At 33.2% G+C, this 25415-nt stretch overlaps 1 protein-coding gene across 1 annotated transcript; it reads right to left on the bottom strand.

The window, feature by feature from the left end:
- Positions 1-17478: 17478 nt before the first annotated feature.
- On the bottom strand, positions 17479-20593 carry LOC131039669 (coniferyl alcohol acyltransferase-like). Its single transcript, XM_057972464.2, has 2 exons — positions 20094-20593; positions 17479-18625 (listed from the first exon to the last, which is right to left on the bottom strand). Exons 1-2 carry the CDS (start codon positions 20532-20534, stop codon positions 17690-17692), a joined length of 1377 nt encoding a protein of 458 aa, XP_057828447.2. The 5' UTR covers positions 20535-20593; the 3' UTR covers positions 17479-17689.
- Between the last annotated feature and the right edge of the window lie 4822 nt (positions 20594-25415).

Below are 25415 nucleotides of genomic sequence, written 5' to 3'. Positions count from 1 at the left end.
ATATATTGGAAGACATACACTAGAAGATTCAAAGCTTTAAAAGAGCATGAAAGGCTCAAGTCTCGATTGGAAGGCATGATGAATGACAACAGTCTGATGAATCCAGGTGAGAAAATTGAAGTCGGGGCTTACTTGAAGTCCCATGATGAATTGGAAAATCAATTAAGGAAAGAGCTTCAGAGGTTGGACGATGGGAATACCCCTAGGGTGCCCTCTTTTTACAGTAATGGTGAGTTAGTATCATTGGAACAGTGGAAACAAGAGTTTAGTGATGAGAAGAATCGAGCAGTAGCAGAGTTGGATTGGGACAAAGAATTGTCACTTTGTGTTAACCATATTCTATCCAATCATTTCCAGATAGAAAGCGACATGAGGACACTAAACAATGATGTTCTAATGTATAAAGATGATAAGTACATTCAACACATAGGAATGTTGAACTTGTTTATCTTCCAGTTTGTTAACAAAAGTGCTAATTAATAGTTATGTGTTGAAAAGCCATGATGCTTGGTGACAATGTATACCCTCATATAAATGAGGGAACTTTTGTAACAATAAGGATAATTAGAGAAGAAGTAGAATATAGCCTCAAGCTTACTATTGTACCATTTTGCGAACATACATAATATAATCAGTCGCCTTTCCTTTGTGTATATGTTGTGGATTACTGCATCTTTCTGTAGGCAGTTGCTTGTGATATTATCTAAAGGAGATAAGGTTACTTGTGTTCTTCCAGTAAAACTTTGTGTTTCATATTGTGGATTTGAATAAAAAATGTAGTTGTTAATATAGTTTTGTATATAGTGTGCCTGCATATAATCTCAACCATGGTGCGCCTGCATATGTATATAGTTTTGTTTATAGGTGGAAAGCCTGAGGTTCAATGTCGAACTTGGTTGCTCTGATACCATATGTAATATTCCATTAATTCTATACTTAAAGAAAATAAACTGTGATCTATATTAAGATAAAAATTGAGCATTTCAAAATAAAACATAACTACTTCAATTGAAGGAGAAAACTAACTAAATGTTCTTCAACATAATAAGAATCTAACTAATTTATCTAAAAGGAAGGTAATCTTTTAATGATAAAAAACATTGAACAAATATTATTAAGATAATCAATATGAGAAAGGAATTCAAATGGCAAGTTTCATTTTTGAGGGAAGAGATAAAGGTTCAGAGGTTACAATTCATTTAACTTTCCAACTAAAACTTTTTGTATCAAGGCTCGACATAGTTTGGAATAGGGAGAGCATCATCAAGGGATTCTCCATTCAATTATAGACTTGTCATTCTCCCATACCCCTTCCAATTCAAAGAGGAAGCTTACAAAGATAGGACAAAGCTAGGTACAGTCATAAGTCAAGGCAAATACATAGTTGAAACTCAATCCAAAATAGTGAAGAAGTGCAACAAATGACACGAGAAGTCTAAAGAAGTATTATAGCAATCATGAGTCAAGGATTAATGAAGAGATTTTTTTCATCCATGATACAGTCCTTAAAAGCATCCATGATACAATCTCAAACACACTTTTTACCATTCTCTTGGTGATTGTGCCAAATTGTGTATGTCTTGCTTCTGTATGAAAATGGCATTTTGCAGCTTTCCACCGATGATGTATTTAAGATGTCTTTGATTTAGATATGGCATGAGCTTAGTCGTAGAGTGAGACTAGGGAGTTGGACCATCTCAACCATGGTGCGCCTGCATATGTATATAGTTTTGTGTATTCATTAAAGATTTTCATTTAATTTTAATCAACTAAACAGCAATATTCATGACTTACAAGTAATAAAAAAACTTACAAGGATGAGGCATATTCATTACTTACAAGTAATAAAAAAACTTATAAGGATGAGGCTTATTCATAACTTTTGCAGTCCTACCTTGGATATCAACACTAGAAGCAACTCATATTGTTCATGTACAGACAAGACAATATGGGAGTTCATTATACCTAGCAACTTGTGGTCTTGTTGTTCATGTTGGCTCTGTTGGACCCTGCAATTAAGATTCAATATTCATTATTCAATAAGATTAACTGTGCAACATAATGAAATATTGAAAAGTGTGTTATCTTATTGTGCTTCGCATGGTTTCGAGAATAGTTTAATATTCTCTACTTAACAGGGCCAACCACGTGAAGGTGGAAGCTCATTTGGCCCCTCCCCCCCCTAACATCACTCTAAATTCCCCGTTAGCATCTTATAACATTCATTCATTCATTCTTTCTACCATTAATAAAATATAGCATTCGTTCATTAATATCACATAACTTTCATTAACACATAACATTGATTAACAATAATTAACATGCAACATTCATCAATATTAATTAACACATATCATCCATAACCATTAATTAGCACATAATTACATTCACTAACACATAAAAATCAATCATTATCAAATAAGCTAGATTACAATCATTTCTTTCTTTGTTTTTTCTTTCAAGCTATGAAAAGACTAAGTGGAACATCTGTTTCTTCATCATTTCCCCCCTCTACAGATGTTCCGCCAACTACTCTTCAGCTAGATTACAATCATTTCTTTCTTTGTTTTTTCTTTCAAGCTATGAAAAGACTAAGTGGAACTTCTTCTTCTTCTTCTTCTTCTTCTTCTTCTTCTTCTTCTTCTTCTTCTTCTTCTTCTTCTTCTTCTTCTTCTTCTTCTTCTTCTTCTTCTTCTTCTTCTTCTTCTTCTTCTTCTTCTTCTTCTTCTTCTTCTTCTTCTTCTTCTTCTTCTTCTTCTTCTTCTTCTTCTTCTTCTTCTTCTTCTTCTTCTTCTTCTTCTTCTTCTTCTTCTTCTTCTTCTTCTTCTTCTTCTTCTTCTTCTTCTTCTTCTTCTTCTTCTTCTTCTTCTTCTTCTTCTTCTTCTTCTTCTTCTTCTTCTTCTTCTTCTTCTTCTTCTTCTTCTTCTTCTTCTTCTTCTTCTTCTTCTTCTTCTTCTTCTTCTTCTTCTTCTTCTTCTTCTTCTTCTTCTTTCATGTCTAACATAAGCCGGAACCTCTGAGCTTCTTCTTCTTCTTCTTCCTCTTCCTCTTCCTCTTCCTCTTCTTCTTCTTCTTCTTCTTCTTCTTCTTCTTCTTCTTCTTCTTCTTCTTCTTCTTCTTCTTCTTCTTCTTCTTCTTCTTCTTCTTCTTCTTCTTCTTCTTCTTCTTCTTCTTCTTCTTCTTCTTCTTCTTCTTCTTCTTCTTCTTCTTCTTCTTCTTCTTCTTCTTCTTCTTCTTCTTCTTCTTCTTCTTCTTCTTCTTCTTCTTCTTCTTCTTCTTCTTCTTCTTCTTCTTCTTCTTCTTCTTCTTCTTCTTCTTCTTTCTTCTTCTTCTTCTTCTTCTTCTTCTTCTTCTTCTTCTTCTTCTTCTTCTCTTCTTCTTCTTCTTCTTCTTCTTCTTCTTCTTCTTCTTCTTCTTCTTCTTCTTCTTCTTCTTCTTCTTCTTCTTCTTCTTCTTCTTTCTTCTTCTTCTTCCTTCTTCTTCTTCTTCTTCCTTCTTCTTCTTCTTCTTCTTCTTCTTCTTCTTCTTCTTCTTCTTCTCCTCCTCTTCACTGTCGACTTCCATCACATTATACTTTATCGACCTTCCTCTTGGATCATGTCTAACAACAAATGACCCAACCCGGCTTATGTGGAACCTCTGAGTAAAATACTTGCTCACAATTGGATTAGAAGAACATAGGGCTCATCCCCCCCAAACTAGTTCAAATGACCTTGTATTTAGCATTATAAAACCATTATCATGTTCAAATAATAGTTCTATTAGGATCATTTTTATTCAATCGTAACCTGTACCATTTGACGACGAACAAAACTAATTTCAAGGATTTAAAGTCACACTCAAGTATATCATCCAAAATGCCATAGTATCAATTTGAGACTATTGAGATGAATGTCATTTCTCGATGAAATATTTGTCACCTCAAAGACTGCAGTGATGCTAGAATCACAAGTTTTCTTTATGTCATCCAACTTTTTATGTGAAATTTATGACCATTGCAGCACATAGCGTTGTGGTGTTTGACCTGCGATATGTGAAACATGTAAAATTTATTGCATTGTGAGTTGATAAACATATGGGTGATTAATAAATTTATACGTACCTATTTATCTCTTAAACCATGTGCTAAATCAATTTCCCTTTGCGTAACATTGGAATCTCCATTACGATGTGCTTCTTTAATCAATGAAGCCACACCTTCCCATGTTAACGTGCATCCAAAATGTTGACAATGTTCAATCCATACCGTCATCCAATCAAGATTGTTTGCAATATACAAATGTAGTGTATCCCACTCTCGACCAAGCGTACAAAAAATAAATAGACGTCTTACAATTGATTTATTTTGAAGATTAAGAATTAATTAACTACAATAACATCTTATAATTACCTCTCACTTTCCTCAATCTACCTTTCCCTGTCAAGTACTCCCCTTCAAATTTGTTAATGGTGTTGGGATCCCAAATGCAATCCACATGGATCTTTGCTGCAAACTTAGGAAGATATTCAGAAATGTACACCATAGTCTGGTATACCATATATCCCTCCACCATAGAACCCTCAGGATGTGCTCTTTGTCGAACCAAAGCCTTCAAAAATTTCAAGTACCTCTCAACCATCCACATTGACCTGGTGTGTACAGGTCCACACAATTCAATCTCCTCAACTTGGTGTATGAGGTAGTGTTCTTGTGCATTGAAAAAAGTTGGAGGTAGACAATTTTGCATTTCACACATTAAATGAGGAATTTTTCTCTTCCAATATTTTATATCGTCTTTATGGACTTATTTACATGACAACCACCTACAAGGTATTCAAGACGCAAAAAAATATATTACATAACAAGTAAAACAAGTCGAAAATATAATATCTATACAACAAACTAAATAAATATCACTACTTACCTCATGTATTTTCCAAGATCATATATGACTTGCTTTACATTATTGTCGAAGTCATCTCGGAGAGATAGAGGTAGAACGTACTGCAACAATTATAAAATTATCTTTTCATTTTTTTGTAACATAATGAAAAGTAAAAATACGCACAGTACTTAAATACATACTATAAACACAAGAAAATGAATTACCTTAATGAAGGTATGCCAATCATGCATTTTCATCCCTAGCCCACATTCACTTTTCTTTGATATGAGATTGTTTATGTTCGCAGCAAATCCTGTGGGAAATCAAATTTTTCATATGACTTCTTTTATAGCATTGCTTTGCTGGTCCGTTAATAACCAAGGAAGCTCACTTATATTAATCCGGTCTCCATGGCTATTTGATTGAATGACATTTATCATTGCATGATTGGAATCCTAAATGTCACTACATATTTTGATAATTTTTTCTTTGTCACGCCTTCCATCCAATATTTTCCATATTGTCTCTATTATAATCTTTCCAATATGCATACTATCAAACAAATGAACAATTTGTAGATACTCGTAGTAGGGCAACCTACTAAATTGTTAGGGATAACTTTTTAGTCCCTTAGGAAGGTGGTCATTAATGCCTTCACGACCTTCATGATCATCAATCACATCATCAGTAAACAAAACAAAATAGAAAAGATGTTTTATGACAAACCAATAGATGGAATGGCATTACCTTGATGATTAATTCTATTATATTCCAACTTCCACAGGTGAGGTGTCATTCTTCGTGGCTTTGATGTATTCTCTTCTTTCCCATTGAAAAGATGTTTTTCAGTATTTCAATACTTATGATTTTTGTGGAGAAAGTGCCTATACTCATCAAACACTTGCTTTCCTAAACTTTTTGAATGACGAGATTTCATCTTTGGACCACAAACAGGACATGCAAATTTTCCCTTTGTTTGAAGACCTACAAGATAATGTATAATTGGATTAAATATGATAATTTTTTGAATTATAATGTTCATGCACAACTTAAACACTATAACATACCACACAAATGTGTTAGTCTCGAGGCATCGTGTATTGTCCATAGAAGCATCGCATGGAATTGAAATTGTCTTTTTCCTATTGGTCTAGAGATGTCATACATAGTGACACCATTCCATAACTCCAGCAACTCATCGATAAGAGGCTCGATATATACATTCATATCTTTAACTTGGTACTTACCTAATTGAATGAACAAAAACATTACATAATTATTATGACCATTTTACTACAATATTTATAATTAAATTTAGATGACTATATTTAAATGAGAAAATACCTGGAAAAATCATTGCCAACATTATTTGCTCCCTCTTTATTGACATCCATGGAGGAATGTTATTGTTGATAACAAAAATAAACCACACTGAGTAAACAGATCTCATCTCTCCAAATGGATTGACACCGTCCATTGCTAATGAAAGCCTGAGATTACGAGGTTCTTCTTTAAAGTGTGGCCACTTTTCCTCTATGTCCATAAATGTTGAACCATCTGTAGGCATTCGAATAATGACATCTCGACTTCTATTGTGTGCATGGTAATCCATAAATTGTGCCAAGCTAGTGCACTTGAATAATCGTTGCATACATGGAATAATGGGAATATAGCAAAGAACCTTGCGAGGAATCCTTTTTGTTATTTGATCTATTTAATATCTACTGATATGACATTCAGGACATTCAGTTCAAAATTCATGTTGTTTGTGATATATAATATGATCATTGGGCTCCATTCCAATATCTTTCATAATGGCAGATAATTCTCGGTATGAGCGAGGTAAAATATTTGATGGTGGTAACAAAAACTCACCTATCAATCTGCAGCAAAAAATATAATATGTTATAATAAATAATATTAATGGTACAACATGATTCACAGTTTATTATGCCATATATGACATACCTTAACATACGTGACATTGTTATGTTGGATAAACCATTCATAACCTTCAATTTCACCAACAACAATACAGTGGAGAGAAGAGTTGCTTGTGAGCCTTCGTAAAGGGCCTCAGATGCCTTCTCAAGTAGAGGGACATCATGAACAACATAAAGATCATCTTTATCATCATGATCAGTTGCGCGAGTACTAAATGAGTCATGGATCAATGTATTTGTACCATCATCTTCAATTGTGTTTTCTGGCTCATGATTGTCATCTTCCATGGGATCATTATCTTCAGCTTCGATATTCACACCTCCATGTTCATCCTCTTTGAAAACCATATTCTCAGGGTTGTGTTGATCCATACCATGTGCTTCGGGGTGCTCGACCTATATAAAATTGATAAACATAAATAAACCATGATCATGATCTCATCATCACGTGATTTATTATGTATATAAATTGTCAAAACGATATAATGAAAAAATTACCAATGGATGATAATCATGTCCACCTTCAATGTGACCATGCAGCCTCCAATGTTTCTTCTCTATTTTGATTAGAAGTTTTCTAGTCTTTAACCCCTTACAAATTTTGCACGGACAATAACATTTTCCATCACCTTTTGTTTTCAAGTTAGACCACAATCTAGCAATTGTCTCCTTATTTTGTTGTTCGTTGATATTGTCTGACATGGTCTTTCTTCACAGGCAAGAAAATAGAAATTATCTTCATTGAATAGAGCATCTTATTGAATTTAGATTTCTAGTTTTCTTATGGTACATCACACAACATGGAAAACAAGAAATACTCAATAAATAACATGATTCATTGATCTAGTATTATCACAATCTGCACTTGACCTTCAATATTTTCTCCTCCTAACACTGTTTATCCATTACCTATCAAGTACAGAACTCTAAAACCCATGGCTATTAAAATGCATAAGACGACATTGTAGCATCTTATAATCATTTATTATAAAACCAAAGCACTTGGGAGTGATTCTTTTGTTTGTCATAGTCCAGGAAAACAGTATTTACTGGAGCCTTGAATAACTGACTAGAAAGATTTTTAATTCCTTTTCTTTTTCCTTCTGATTTTTTCACTGTCACTTCCATCCTCCGAGTTAGATGCCCTCGCCCTTTTCTTTCTTCTTGTTTTTTCATACTCATTGTCATGCTTTCAATTATTTTTCTTTCTTGGTGACTCCTTACTGCTCTCACTGTCAGTTTCACTCTCAGAATCTGACAAACCTGATGAACTAGAAGAATCATCATTAGAGGTAGATTCATCTGACTCGGGAATAGAATTTTGTTCCTGCATTACAAGCCTTGGCATATTCTTCAAATACTAACATAAAATCTCAGTGATACCACCAAGACCAATAGAAGTAAACAAATTGATAGCAAACCGTGAATTTTTGGGATTGTCCTTTGGAGAAATTGAATCAAAAGACTCCCGCCTTGTTGGATCGTTCAACCTTTCATTAAGCAACAATATACCAAGCTGCTCTACCAGCTCCTGCAAGAGAATGCCAAGTAAGTGGGCCAAAAACTTTGCAACATTACGCAGTTTATTTATTTCCAGTCTGTGTATCATAGAATACTGTTGTACAAAACACTTATCAAAAAATTCCTCATAAATTTTATTGATCATATAGAATCTTTTCCCAAGAAGACCATAATAACGAAGGTATGTTCTCTCTTGACTAGGTTCAAGCTTGATCTTTAGTATCTTATGACCAGCTTCCTTAAAATCAACACTTGACATGATTGTCAAATAAATTGAATGTCTTAAATTGACCAAGTTTGTCTCTATCTCATCATGTATTCTCGGTGCTTCCTCACCTTCCTCTTCATCATCATCATCATCATCATCAGAATCATCACCTGAATCATTCTCCCCTTCTGCTTCATCTGAAGAAGCATCTCCAAGGATATCTTTCTTTAGTTTTTCATAGGTTGCCTCATGCTCTAAGAAATCAAGATCTGGCTTGAAAACATCCAAACCAGCTTCTTGATCAAGTTCATCTTCTAGGAAAACTTTATGTGTTAACTAATCTGGATGCACAGCTGGATGACCGTCGAACTTAGCTTTGCGAATTGCAAAAAGGCCTTCAATTAAAAACTATACTCGTTTGTCAATTTCCCCCTCATGGAGAATACCTCTAAATCTTTCAAAAATCTCATAGAGACCTTTGGGTGAAAGGTCTTGCAACAAAGAACCACATTCTTTCACAAACCCAACAGCAACCTCTACACTGTCATCTGTGGGGTTCTCTAGTAAAAGGGTGAGAAGTTCCAAGGCAATGATCTCATGTGCAACTTGTTGATTCACTAAATGAGCTATGAATTTGGCTATTGCTATCAACATGTGCTTGTCATTGCGTTTGTATGCCCTCTTGAGCTGCAAAATAGTTCTTCGCAAAAGCAAATTGCCAACTTTAGGAAATTTTGTATTTACCACAACAACCAACGCAGAAAAAACATATGTAAATCCAGGGGATGCCATTTGGGATTTCATACAAGACCTACAAAATAGACCCCTCCCATGGATGAGATTCTCTGCAAACAACTCTGGAATAATGTTCTTGATGTTAGATGCGTTTACCTTGTTTACTAACCATTAATACTCTTCTGAAGGGCATCCCATATCATGCACTGGTATTCCACACTTCTCTTGTCTTCCACATCTTTCATCATTTGAACCAGCTTAAATGGGGGAATGTAAACACCCCCACTTCTTCCAACACCCTTCTTAGCTCCTCTTACAACACCTTCACCATTCCCATTCTGAGATGGAGCAGACACAACACCAGAAGTTTCCACTTCCACTGCCTCTCTGTCCCTCTTATTTCTAGAAGCCCCTTTACCACTTAATTCGTGCTTATTTATGTACATAAACCCATCAGGAAGCAAATTTTTTGCATATAAGCTCGCTCAAATATTTTATAGTTATTTTTCATCAAGATTCCCTCAGGAGCTGGCAAATCTTGCTTCCGTACTTTAATTCTATTTTCTCAAAGGACAATCCTAAAAATCCATGCATTGCAAACAACTTTTTACACCTTTGTTGGTTGTGGTGGTGTCACAGAGAGTTTACATCAATAAATGAAGAATGTGCCAATGCTTTTAATGCAGCAGTAGAAGTCTATCTCTTATTCAATATCTCCCATGATCTTTTGTTGGAGTAGAATTTTCTATATTCTAGAAAGGGTCTTGTCCTTTGTTGATGGGATATTCATCTACCTCAAGAAATAACTATTCTTTTCTCCAACAAGAAGTGGAACTAAATGAAGATCTAGCACTATGAAATGAATCCTCAAAAGGATTACTATAGTTAGTTTTGGTAGATAATGATCTGGGTAAAATACTAATGTGGCTTTAGGAAACATTATGTACTAGCTTAGCATACTCTAACAACTTTGGTGTGACATGCTACATCCAATTAAGTCTCCATTGGTATCTCTATTGTGTTTATGGATTGGGATTCAATGTACTCTTTTTCTACATAGATTTTACTTTCAACTGAGGAGATTTGTATGTACTTACTTGTCTTTCGATTGTATCCCTATTTCAAGAATTTCTTCTATCAACAAATCATTTGTCGTAAGTTGTACAAGTGGAAGCTTGAACATGCCTTCCATGCTAGCCTTGTTGATACGTTCAACACCATCTTGTGCAACAAATCTTTAGAACTCCACTATTTTATTGAAGAATGAGTAGTAGGGACAATTTAGGACACTTATAGAGGTTTTGCAAGAGAGATAAATAGACCTAAATATTATGGCTTAATAATGATCAATAGGTAAACAGATAAGAAACTCTCAATATCAAAATGACTTTCTCAATTGTCTTTACTAGAAATGGATAGATGTGCTAATAATGGCTTTATGACTGTATGTCAACTTTAGACTCAATCCAAGAAGAGCTAGAACTAATATGCGATATCTAGATTTATGATCTCTATAATATAACAATCCCATAATTTTGTTTCCACGCATCTATACCACAACACAAACATCATGCTAGTGTTCAGCCATAGCAATTGATATCCTAATTATAGAATGTGAAATATTCACATAACTATGAATAAAGATTAAGAAAAACAAAGAAAGATGCTTATTGCAAACATAAATGACTAATGGACAAGAATTGAATTCATTGTAGATAGTTTTTAATATCAAATTCACTTATTTGTGTGCATTTATTAACTCATGTACTTGTGGCCAACCATTTATCTCTTTCATAAACTAAACACTTATTAATAACATTAAATGGCTGAGTAATTATGTTTTAGTTGAAATTGAAAATAAAATATTTTATTTCAGAACAGCTCATACTATTCCCTATCATATTTTAGACTCTCGGTTTTGTTAGTAGTGGTTTGATGTCTTTGGAGTTGATCATTGCATTTCTTTAGTTACATTTACCAGTGTACTCCCAGCCTGTGCCAAAAAGAGAGCTTTGGAACAGGGTATGGACATCCATCAAATCATAAAAGATAGAGGAATTTTGTCAGATGTAGTTGCAACTGCTCTATTAGCATGTATGCAAAATGTGGAAGCATAGACAAGGCATGGGAACTATTTGACGGATTGCCTCAAAGAAATGTGGTTTCCTAGACTGCAATGATTGTCGGATTTGCACAAAATGGATTTGTTGAGAAGGCTTTAGAAACTTTCAAGCAAATGCAATCGGCAGGTGTAAAGCCAAATTCCATGACCATTGCTACTATCCTCCCTAGCTATGCCAAAATGGGAGAGTAGGAATAGGGTATGGACATTCATCGAAGAATAAAGGATAGAGGAATTTTGTCAAATGTTGTAGTTGCAACTGCCCTGGTAGACATGTATGCAAAATGTGGAAGCATAGACAAGGCACGTGAACTGTTTGATAGAATGCCTGAAAGAAATGTTGTCTCATGGACTACAACGATTGTTGGATATGCACAAAAATAGATTTGTCGAAAAGGCTTTAGACACTTTCAAGCAAATGAAATTGGAAGGCATAAAGCCAAATTCCACAACCTTTGCCAGAATCCTCCCTGCTTGTGCAAAAATGGGAGCTTTGGAACAGGGTATGGACATCCATCAAAGCATAATGGATAGAGGAATTTTGTTAGGTGTTGTACTTGCAAATGCCCTGCTTGACATGAATGCAAAATTTGGAAACATGGACAAGGCTCATGAATTGTTTGATACGATGCCGCAAAGAGATATGATCTAATGTGAACAATCAACACACGTGTATATGGGAGGAAGGGATTTCTGCTACAAAATTGAACACTCACTCCTCAATCATAGTTCTATGGTTTTATGAGATTAAACTAGGGCAAATAACCACCACATGTATATTTTTTGCAACATGAAATTAAAAACTAGGGTAATTTGAATCTACCTCCTGTGCGGGATTGCAAGCAATGCCACAAATGCCTTCAACCCGAGTTTGATGTTCTTGGGGGTTGAAGTCGCCATGGATGCCTATGCGGGATTGAAATTCACAAATGAATTCCCCTCTTCTTCTTTTTTAAGTAATGGTCATTGTCGTCAAAATTATGATGAACTTGAGCACTTTTTTGAAAAAAAGAAAATTCTCATTGCTAATGTCTTCTTCGTCGAAACCAAATGGGAAATTTCCATCGGAATTACAATGAATGCGGGCATTTTTTCAAAAAAAATCAAATTTGGTCACAATATACCTTCTCCGTCGGAAACCTCATTCGGAAATATAGTCCAAATGTATTAGTGAATGTTAAACTGAAAGAATAGAGGAAACCACACAAGATAACACCATATTTACATGGAAATCCCAATAAGAAAAAAACAACAATGAGAAATTTGTTGGGTTTACTATCCAAATCTAGTCTAGCAATAATATGAATAGTTCTACAAAATTATTTTAGGGCTAAAACCCAAGGAAGCATCAACTCCCTAATAATACAACATTTCAACAAATGAATGATTATAATTTATGGGTTTACTTGACTAATCAATCAATAATTATTTATGTTTTGCATTATTAACTACTCTAGCTAACGACCTTCTACATCTACACATTTTCAACACACATCAGTATATTTTTTCCAATAATTTTGATTTTCTATGTGTATAAATCTATCACAGTCTTCAAAGCTTCAATTAAGTCAGCTCCAAGATAACATGTAGATGAGAAATGAAATAATTTTATCAATTAGCCACAAGTGTCCAAAACATCAAATAGGTCGACAATAAATAATACATGTAGAGCATTATACAAGTCGTCCATAAAACTTCTAGCCTATGAAATATAACTTGTTTTAATTCAAAACAAGATTCAACTAGGCCAAAACATATCTTAATGGAAACTATCAAAGTATCATAGATATAGACAAGCATGGCACAAGCATGAATAAATTGTCGAGTCAGATCATCATCCATAGTCACCCAAAGAGGTAACAAACAATTGTTTGTGGTAACCGAAGGAGATGATTATCACTATCTAGATCAAGATACATATACTTTTATACTTTCCAAAAAAACTCTTCAGGTACATCCTTTTTTATATTTGATTAATACATGCAAGCTCAAGTAGATGATTACTTGTACATGTAAAGATAAAGTATACCACAAAAATTGTGTCATTTGGGCACTATGAAAACTAAACTTTCATTACACCAAATCATTAGGAACTTGGATAGAACATATCTTTTCCAATCATGAACATATCCTCAAGACTGCATGACCATGTCAAATAGTACAATGGGATGTGGAGCATTCTAGTATGTCTTTTGATACCTTTTTTCTCCTTTGGCATAGTCTAGTACATGGTCAACTCTACTTTCCTTGTGAAAGAAGTAGTGCCCTAAAACTCCGGATAGAGCACCTCCATAGCACAAAAAAATTAACTTTTGAACTACAAGATGATATTTTTCTATGAGATGAAGTGCATACCGGATTACTATATTTTCTTGTGTCTTAACACTATATGCAGTGTGGACCATGGTAATTCAACAAGATATCACTTTCCAGTCACTTCATACATGTGTAGTTACTATTGTATCTTACTTACACATTCAACTCTATTATCTTTGATATAGATCTTATAAAATAAATGACTCGTCAAGAAGAAATAGTATGGATATGAACTTTAGAAGATATGTTACATTTGTGTGAAGCGAATACCTACTCATATTCTACATCACTAGAATGCTAAATCATTTTCTTCCACATCTTTGCAAGGTTGAACTATACCATAATGCTAACATGTAGATTTCATACCTACACTATACTTCCCCTTAGCATGGCATAGGTTCTTTGCACCAATCTCCCTTATTTATTCGGGTGTATATTTGTTGGCATCAATAACAACATATTTCTCTCATTTTGAAATAGATTTGAGTAGTCAAGGCAGATTGAGGGCTTATCTAGATGGGATTAATCAATTTTAAATGCATAATAAAATTATTGGGGTTGATAAATTGACTAAGTCAAGGAGAGGAATGTTTTTTCTCAAAAGAAACTACTAGAATATTTTCTTAAGATAGTCTAATAGGAGGATATTGAGAGAAAAAATATCTCTAGTTCAAAAAAATCTCTTTCCATAATAAAGGCTTGATGTGAAACACCATAATTCAAGATAATGTTTATTGATTCAATATTAGTCTCATGAGTTGTGAGAATAAAACACATATTAATATTAAGCTTCTCATCATCTAAAATATATTTTTCATCTAATCTTTCGAGTGTAGCTAAAGATTTCTCATTTTTCTTTAATATTGAAATATATCTATGTTTGTAAGGGATCTTTGAAAGGATATCCCAAAAAGGAGAAGGTCAAAAAATTTTAAAAGTGGGAACAAAATGAGGAGACTGGGGTTGGAGTATAAATTCATGTAATCATTCAAACACGAAAAGAGATTTTGCAAGATTTTTTCTCTTGGCATATTTTGTACAAGAATAATAGTTTAAAAATCTTTCAAAACTAGACCTATTTATATGGTTTCATTCATAGTATTTTTCATCCATGATTGTATACAATAGAGATTAATCCTTGCATTCCATACTTTCCTAATAATTGCCTTATCCTCCAAATTCTTTACTCTCAAAATCACATTTATATTGAGAAGATCCACCATAGGGGATGGATTTGAATATCTTCAAGATCCTTCTATACTGGTCAAAAATTCATTTATCTTACACTTTTGGATAGGGTGGTATTCCATTTTAGCCCAAATTTTTAATATGATTTGTGCTAGAGATCCTTGATGGAACGTGCATTTTCAATGAAAAGAAAAGATCTAGTTCCTAAAATGCTCCCATTTCTAGGTCTTTATTTTCACGAAAAATTCCTCTAGCATTCTAACATGGGATCTCTTAAAAATTATCTTCTATATTTTGGTGTACTTCTTCTTTGAATGATAGAAAAAAGGAAGGATCTACCTTCTCAAAGATAAATTAACCTAAGTATACATGATTTAGGCCTTTTGAATTGTTGAGAAGTTTTGAAGTCCTATTTTTACTGAGTGTTGCATTGGCTACTATCCCTTATATATATTTTGGGTTTAGACACATGTTCGTTTTGAGAGAAGTATAACTTTATAGTCGTCCACTTGTTAGGTTATCTTCTTTTGAATGTTGCACACATCTTGTGAGAAATCTCTTATCAATTTTTGTGTGGTTCCTTGTGCTATTTCCTTTTAATATCTAGGTATGAACATATTTTCCTCTATACTATTAGTAGAAAAATGCCTTTGAGATATATGGTTTCCCAAACTAACCCTAATTATTTAGACCAAATATTACATGATGGTTGTACTTTTATGTGGAAATGATATAAAAAATATAATCTTAGAGAAAAGAAACCATATGTGATACTTACACAAGGAACCCAAAAAACAACAAATTAAACTGAATTGAGTCTTGCACCCTACACCATCTGTGATAATTACACAAAGAACCCAAAAAATAACAAATTAAATGTGAAAAAAATTTGATCAAAAATTGAGAACCATAACCATCTCTGCATTAAAATCACATGAACCATGGCAAGAAACTTACTTGGAGATTATACACAAATTGTCTCATGCAATCAACATGTGTGATGAAGATAAATTAATAGAGTGCTGTCCATAGTGATCGGGTCAATCTATTCACAATTACCAAAAAGTAAATCTAAAACAATAGACAAAAAGCAAATCTTAAAATATTGGTGTTTTAGATCTACTAAATTTTTGAGCCCCATATTATGCATGGAGGCAAAATGTGCAAATTAGAGGTGTAAAGCCAAATTCCATAATTTTTTCATTCTACCTAATTGTGTCAAAATGGGTTCTTAATTATAGACCTAGAAAACTACTTTATTTTCTATAAATTTTAATTGGTATGATGAAATGTACATATACATTAAAGAAAAAAATAAACAACAAAAGTCCAAACTCTAATAGAAAACATGAACATTGAAATACAAAAAGATAAATCAAAAAAGAAAGTTCATTGTCATGTAAATAAATTAACACAAATTTATTTCTTAAAATTAGGTTTAAAGCATATAAAAAATAATACTTGATCTATTTAATTCATATTCCTTATCTTAAAAATTGAGTAATACCTTTAATTAGCTTTTACCTTGTTTGATAGATATTAGATTCGAGTTTGTGTTCATGTTTGATAGAAATTAGATTTGGATAAAATTTGAAAAGAAGAATTTTTTCAAAATGTGAATAAATTTATCTTATGTAAAAACAGTTTTTGTAAATATAAATAATATATCCTTAAAAATAAAACATAATATGTTAACTTTAAATATAGTATAAAAATATTTAAAAATATTAAGATATAAATATGTAAATATTGTTTAACATTGTTTAATTCTAACCCTAACTAAATTAAGATTAATTAAAAAAATTAAAAAACAAATTGGGATCAAAATTAAAAAAAGAAAAACATATTACAATCAAAACTAAATAAATAACATATTATAATTTCAAAAATAATTAATTTACTAAAATTAACATAAATATTAAATATATTAAATCAAATTAATTTATTTTTTAAAATAATATATAACAATTTAAAAATTAAATTTATCTAATATTTAAAAATAACATAAAAACATTATTAAATATAAAACTTACTAACGTCATCTCAACTGAATAATGTAAGAGGCTGGCACTAAATAGTGGTGGGCCCAATTGTCATAATGCAAAAAGGGAAACGGAAAATAAAAAAAAATTGATCTGAAAAGTTAGACCTTAGTATGTGATAACTAAGCCAGGCGATCTCTTTGCTCGTTGGCCATAGTTTTTTTTTTTTCAAAATTTAATCTTAAAAATTAAAAAACCACTGAGAAAAATATGAACAACTAATGAGAAAAAAAGAAAACTATCTAAAAATAGCATTTTTTAAATCTAAATATATAAGAAAAGTCATTTATTTTTACTGGTGTGCTTTTCTTTTCGAGGAGAGATTAATAGAAAATGAGTTATGTGAAAACATTAATCTCTTGCCTATAAGGCAGGGACTAAAAATGAATCATATCTCACCTTAGATATGAAGACATGGTTATTATGCAAAATTGTAAAATTAGGGTATGCTAAGTAATAGGTTCTCTCCCTTAAACTAAAAGTTTCTTTCATAAGATATATGTTGTCAACTAGACCTTGTGTCTTTGGGGTAATGGACTTCTCTCTCAAGCAAAGTTGGGGCTTTCTCATTAACTATTCAGAGAAAAAAGCCATTATAATTCTTCCAACTGGCTTACTTGGACCTGGTTATAAAATGTATTACCACACAGTGGATACAACTGACAGAAACAATAGTTTATCATCAAGAATCCTACATGAAAGCTTAACAACAATGATTCTTAGAGCTCTATACTATAACCTCCAAACTGTTACCAGAAATTCATTCGACTGGCCCTCACGAGCACAAATTCAGGATCAGCTTCAATGGCATCTAAGTGCTTCTCGGCCATATGCATATACACCACCATATTCCCATCTCCCAGGGGGCTCACCTGCAACATCACGTACCCTGCTGTTCCTCCCCATGGAAAAAACACACTTGAAAACACAGGCTTCCCACAGCCAAACTCATAGTGATACAATGGAATCCTCACTCCTGAAGACACCACCACAGCCGAACCTTCCTCTGCATACACTCTCGCTAAAATCACTGCGGGTCTGTTCACCTCCACCCAATCCACAATGGACCTGAAATATTCACTGTTCAGGGATTCACCTATAACGTTGTGTACGATTTCTGCAATCTTGTTTAATGGGTCCTCTAATATCTGCTCTGCATAACTCTCCTTGAAAGGCATTGCTATCGCATTTCCGAAGTAGGAAGGAGGGAGGTTCAGGCATGCACGCCCATCAATGGGGATACCAATTCTGGTTAGTTGTGAACCAGTTAAAGCCTGTGCGCGAGCAAAAAGTTTCCAAATATAGGCAGAAATTGTCTCCATCTTTGTTATGGGTTTACCAGCACTGGGTTTTTCTTGAGTTTGGTTTGCCAGAGCCTGCAATTGGAGAAGTGTGGGAGCATCCAAATGATATATCCGCCCGATTTGGGGTGGAGGGTCGGTGTGACTGGGAGCAGAGAAAGGTAGTGCTATGTAATGGGTATCAATGAAGGGGAGTAAATTAGGGTTGAGAGGGTGGCGGGGATTGAGGAGTGAGCGTTCAAAGCATGGCGTAATATTGGAAAATGGGAGACCTTGAGCTGCCTCTGTCCATGCTTGAAAGAAAATGCAGCTGCTTATTCCATCTACTATTCTGTGATCGAAACAACAACCCACTACCATTCCTCCACATTTCATCCTCGTCACCTGCAAACAAATCAGGCTTGCTTAGTACTCTAACAGATTAAAGTTTTCTAATATATCTTAGATTAAATTGGTGGATATAATTGTAGAGTGTAATGGTGTGAGTATATTCTCAAAATTTTGTGTTTCATTTTAAATTTTCATAGTCATTTGTATGTCAAAATATTGAATTTAATAATAAATATGATATTTTTAAAATAAACTCACTTAAAATCATGAATGTTTTTAATTGAGGTAAACACACTTAAAATCATGAATGTTTCTATGTACTAAGAAAACAAAACATGCTTGCTTTATATTCTAAAATAATAGTTAATTTTTGTACCATATCCCAAATTGAATTGAGTTCTAGAATGGTAGTAGATCATAGAGTCTAATGGTGTGAGTGTATTAGTAAAGATTTGTCTTTCATTTCAGATTTTGACAATCATTTATATGTCAAAATGTTATATTTAATAATAAACATGATGTTTCCAAAATAAATTCACATAAAATTGATGTTTCTATATGCTAAGCAAACAAAGCATTCTTGCTAGTATTGTAAAACATTAGTTAAGTTTTGCTAGATTGAATTGGTGGATTTAAGTAGTTCTACAATAGTACAATCCATAGAGTGTAATGGTGTAAGCATGTAGCATAAACTTGTCTTTCATAATTGCTTTTTTAAATAAGTTTATTCTTTTTAATTATTTTATATTCTTCTTACTTCTTATTTCTTATATTCTTGTTTTTATTCATACTTGATCTCCTACTTCTTATCTTTCTTTATTTTCTCTCTTTTCCTTTAACTTTTTTAATTTCTTTTTTGTTGTTCTTTTGTCCTCTATTTGCCTCTTCTTTATTATTTTTATTGTGAGGGTTTATTTTTTAATTTTTTTTTCTACTGACCCTATTTCTTTATAAGGCCTCACATCTGCATTCTAAATCCTTATTGGTCTATTCCTGATGACAGAGTATGATTCAAAATGTCGAGACTACAACTACACAGCTTTCACCCATAAATTTGTGCAATAACTCATGGACTGTCCAAAAATCATACTATCTATCAACCATTTACATGTCAAAATATTAAATTTAATAATAAACATGATATTCCCAAAATAAACTCATATAAAATTTTCCTATCTATATAATAAATATAATAGTTTCAGAATAATATAAAATAATTTTTAAGTAAATAAACTAACCGTATCTGAACGGCTAAAACCACACATGCTAAGCTTACACTTTTAGGCTTAAAAGTGTTAAACAATCGGAGCTGCCTGACATTTTTTAGGCTTAATATGTTGCTTAATGTGTGGTCACATTAAGAATACACTTCTAGATTTAAAAGTATTTACACTCAAAATTGACAAACATTCTATAAACTTACTATATTGCTTAGCATGTGTAATTTAAGACTAAGCGTAAATTTTATCTTTAAACACTTTCAAGTAAATGTATTCATGATATATATACTAGACATACTTACTTGTAAAGCCATAACAGGAACACAGTGAGGAGATTCTCCTTGAAGAGGGTGCCTGGTAGGAATTAATTTAGCAACAGATAAACTTGGCTGAGAAAAATCAAGATCCTTAATGGCAGCGTCAGCTTCAGCTACAATGAAGGGCACTCCTTGATTATTGCACTCTATCTCAGGCTCACCATTGTGGCCGATGACAAACCTTCCCGCCACTGGATAAAACAATACTATCGTCTCAGAGAGTGCCTTCTTAATCGAGCTTGCCATCTCTTCGTATGTCTTATCTTTCACTCCTTTGTAAACAAAAAAGTGCCCCGGACTAACGGCAGGAGCAGTGAGATCTATGTTGGAGACTCTGAGCGTGCAATCTTTTGTGGGTGCGGTGGATTGCACAATACAAGTTTGAACAGTCTCCACCTTAAAATCCTTCAACATCTCCTTCCCCATGCTAACTCTTAATTACAACAACTACTATAGTATCGAAATAGTACAAATCAAAGATTGAGGAATAAGAATGTATGAAGAGAGATGAATGCTTGTATTTGTATGGTTGAATACACATATAGTAGTATTAGACCGGATGGTTCGGATTTACAAAGGTTAAAGTAGAAAGGCAAAACATTTCGAAGTCTTCTCTCGTGTTTGCTGAAATTAACAGCCGGTACGTGCCAACCTGTTTTCTAGAATCTTACGTCAACGAGACTAAGCAATTCAAAAGACATTAATGGATCCAATCGAAGATGCCAGAAATGCTTCTTGCATTTTTTTCAATACCAAAAAAAGATGCCAGAAGTGGCTTGTCTAACAAACTTATTGTCTTCTACTCCATTAGTTGCGTGAATTAATTTATCTCTTATCTCTGCTTACAAATTTTATATATAATTTCCACCTCCCATGGGGCTCACCTGCAATATCACGTACCCTGCTGTTCATCCCCATGGAAAATATACACTGAAAACGCACGCTTCCCACAGGCGAAGTCAACTTGATGAAATTGTTGGAATGTGTAATTTTTTCAACCGATGAAATTGAAAAAAAGGTGAACGATAAATAGAACGTTCTAAAATAGATAAGAGATAATGATGGAGAGAAAAGTATTAAATATTTGTTTTTGAGTGGCAAGTCAGCTTAGATTCTACAAGTACTCACAACAATTAGAACAATTTGGTAAGAGTTTACATTTGATGTGTTTATATTTTGTATCTTTTGTTTTTGTTCATATTCTAGCACACAACAATGTAGTATAAAGAAAGTTCATTGTTAGAGAGCTAGCTACGGAAAACTTGTAGAGATTGGTATGAAAAAGGTTTGCAGAGAGTTTATCAAAATTAGTAGTTGTAGCATGTCCATGAAAAGAACATAGTTAAGAAATATTAAAAGGATAAGGATCAATGTGTTTGGCTGAACAAATCAGAATGCTAAATATGTAAGTACAAGAGACTATAGGTCACACAATGAAAAGCTATCATAGAAGCATTTTGTCAATGTTGTCTATGAAAGATGCAACAATTAGGGAACCGCTTAATATTTGTTGGCAAAGTTAGGAGTTCAAACTTGTTTTGTGTGTTATTGGCTTGAAATAAAAATAAAAAGCTATCATTGAAGGTTGAAGTCACAAACATAGCAGGTCACCAAGTATAGAGATTGAAATGATAAATATAGTAGGTTGCCAAGGATAGAAAAAGGTGATATAAAAAGAAGTTTAAGCCAGTATAAAAAAAATGGCATATAAATATGTCCTAGATCTATCAAAAGTCACCAATTGATATGTCAAAAATTGCTCAAGAAAAACCATCTTTAGAAGATTGTAAACCCAGCCACTTATGTAGTTGTCATTGGGGGAATGAGGCTAATGCCTTTTTTAAAATCCTAATGTTGCTATGACAATAGGACAAAGATCATTATATGTTTAAAGTAGCTTTCCAAGATAGAGGAAGTGTGGGAAAATAGTGTCCTTGGTGATTTTTATGAATCTAAACCCACAACTCCAGACACTCAAGCCTAAACCCTATACTCTCAACCCTAAACCCTATCCCTCAACCCTAGGTTCTAAATCATGTAAGCTAAATCCTCAACCATATAAACTACACCCTATACCCTAAACCCTAAAATCTTTCCCTCAGCCCTAAGTCTTAAAGCTTATACATTAAAACCTCAAATATATGTGTGCTTAACTGTAAACTTTTCATGCATAACCCTAAATCATAACCGTGTAATGTCAACCCTAAACCTTATCCATGAATCCTAGGAACTAAAGCCAATAGGTTAAATGTGCTTAACAATATACTCAACCTTATAACATGTACCCTCAACCCTAAACCTTATCTCTCAACCCTAGGCCCTAAAGAATATATGCAAAACCCTCAATCCTCAACCCTATACCATATACCCTCTTGTTCTTATACCATATCCTTCAACCTTGGGCCCTAAGGCCTATATAATAAACCATTGTGTACCCTATACACTCAACCCTAAACCCTATATCATATAACCTCAACCCTAAACCGTATATCATATACCCTCAAACCTAAACCACATCATTCATATATAGGACCTAAATCCTATCAAATGAACCCTCAATTTGATATATGCCCATTCCTAAATTCAATACCCTTAATGCTATACCATATACCCTCATCCCTAAACCGTACACTTAACTCTAAGCCTAAAGACTATTCACTCAACCCTAAACCTTACACTTTCAACGTTGAAGGTTCTTACACCCTCAAACCTAACCCTTATCCCTCAATCCTATACTCTCAACCATAAACCCTATACCGTAATACATAAACCTTAAATAACCTATAATCTGAAACTCTAAAACCCAACATTACTAATTAACATTAAAATATACATGATTAAATTTAATCCATATACTCTCAACTCTCAACTCTCCATCATAAATCATCAACCATAAGCCATAGGCTGCACACCATAAATCATGAATAATTGAAAGATATTAAAGGGAGAGAGGAGAGAGAGATAGAGTGAAGAGAGGCAGACAAAGAAAGAGATGTGGGATAGAGAGAAAGAGAGAGATGTGAGATAGAGAGAGAGATGAGATTGATAGAGGTAGATTAGGGAAGAGAGAGAGAGATGTGAGATGATATATAAAGAGGTAGGGAGAAACTCAACCCTATATCATCAACAATAAGGCCTACACCCTAAACCCTAAACACTAAGAGATTCACCTTAAACCCTATACACTAACCGTAAATATGCACATTAAAAATTAACACAACAAATTATACACTCAACCCTAAACAATATATGCTCAACCATCAACCCTAAACCCTCAAATCTAAATTATTCACAAAAATGTCAGCACATTAAAGAGAGACAAATCGAAGAGTAATAGAGAGAGTTAGAGAGATATAAAGAGAGGGAGGGAAATAAATATGAAGAGAGATACAAAGAGGATTTTTTATGAATTTATAAAAATGTGAGGATATCATAACACACTCACTCCTATGAAGATGACTTTTTGAGCAAGGGGAGACATTTTCTTCCTACAAATGTGAGTGCATTATAATATGGATAGAGATGTATTAGGAGAAAGGAAGGGAGACATGTAGATGGGGAGAAATAAAAAATAGACATAGGGTGAGTTAGGTATAAAATGACAAAGAGGTACATGGGATAAAATGAGTAGGAAAGGAAGGAAGGAAATGGGGTGAGGGAGAGAGAAGGAGATAGAGAGAGAATTTAGAAAAAGAGTATAGAGGGTAGGATGAAAGGAGAGAGAGGTAGGGGAGACATACAAAGATTTGGAAGGAGAGAGAGGCATAGAGAACTTTTATTTTTTTTGGGTGGGGGGGCAGATGGAAGCACAAAGAGAAGAATATTGACAAACGCAGATGTAGAGAGTGTTAGAGATGGACATGGAGGGAGAGGGACTTAAAAATTTAGATAAAATAACATGGCTCTTTTTGTGCAAACAAAACATGTACATATTTATGTGTTTTGGATTATACTTTTTCTTGGATGGTTCATTTTCCTATATTGCCATGATTTTTTCTTCTATTCTTATTTCTCAACTTGTTCATCATCGGGTTTACACATTATACATTGATTCTTAGTAAAATTACAACCATAATTTTGCACATCTTCTGAGCTTTCTCACCGTATAATTTTTATGAGAATTGAAATATATTCACATATTTAATTCTAATTTATTTCACAAATATTTTCATAGTTATCAAAGGAATGGTTGTTTAGTTTTTTTAATAACCTTTGACCTACTCTTCCAAATTTTAATAAAAAAAATCATATTATTTTACACTTAATTCCTTAAACATTGAAAAATGATTTTATTTTTTTATTATTTTGGTTCAAGTTATGTGATGTGCATGCTCAGTGATTGGATTTTTAGAATCCATCCACTTTCAAAAATCATAAAACAAAATACTCAATCAAAATTTAGAAAAACATACAACTTCTAGCACTCACTCTTAACTATATTTCTACTAGTGGGTTTTTCAAAATTATACTAATTGTAACTAAAAAGTTGAGAGGTGCGCACTAAACACTATGCTATGTTCTTCCAAAAATAATAGGAACACATTTGTCTATCTAAACCATTTGATAATCTTAATCTTATCTATTCTTATAAAAAAAATAGTAGTTTAAAAACTAGATTCGAATTAGTACAGTTTTTCTTCTTTTGGTATCTTCGAATTTTGAGTGCATGAGTCTCAAATTACTCCACCAAGTTCAATTTTTACTAAATTCAAAGAAGAAGTGACCACTTTTGACCCTATTTTTGTGCACCATATTGGTGCACATATCCACATGTATCATTTTGGTGAACTCTACATATCTTACACTTGCATATCTTCATACTTTAAAACATAGATTTAATATTTCTAATTTAGATAAAACTATTCATAAAATTTATTGCTTATGTACTGGCATTGGTTAATTGATCACATCATTATTTTTATTAAATTCTGAAGAAGGTTTTGGAGGGGCCTAAAACTATTTTTATGGAACATTGCTAATAAAAAAGATGCATCCAACCAATAGCCAAACAACAACAAACAAAAATAAATTAAATAGCTAAAGCTACAAAAAAAGAAGCCCTATTGCATTTTCTTCAAGGTCCCTATTACTTCTAATTCATGTAAATATAAGTTATTATGGATTGTTTCAAAGTCGAGTAGCTCCTTTTTCTCCTAAAAAATATTTTAATTCTACTACCTCTAGTCCTATAACTCAACCCTTTCTATTCAATGTGAAGAACCTATTAACCCTTACCTTTCATGATTTGATCCTCATTCTTTTTACCAAAAGGGGTGGCCTGCATAATTTGGTCTTCTTTAAATTCAT

The sequence above is a fragment of the Cryptomeria japonica genome, chromosome 5, assembly GCF_030272615.1.
Source record: "Cryptomeria japonica chromosome 5, Sugi_1.0, whole genome shotgun sequence".
Classification (NCBI taxonomy): domain Eukaryota; kingdom Viridiplantae; phylum Streptophyta; class Pinopsida; order Cupressales; family Cupressaceae; genus Cryptomeria; species Cryptomeria japonica.
The sequence above is the reverse complement of the archived record's forward strand: the minus strand, read 5'-3'. Positions and strand labels throughout refer to the sequence as shown.

Excerpts from the sequence above, each read along its gene's own strand:
- LOC131039669 (XM_057972464.2), bottom strand. The coding sequence starts at position 20,534 with ATGGGGAAGGAGATGTTGAAGGATTTTAAGGTGGAGACTGTTCAAACT. Across the intron at positions 18,626-20,093 it reads TTCCTGTTATGGCTTTACAA|GTGACGAGGATGAAATGTGG; the intron begins GTAAGTATGTCT and ends ATTTGTTTGCAG.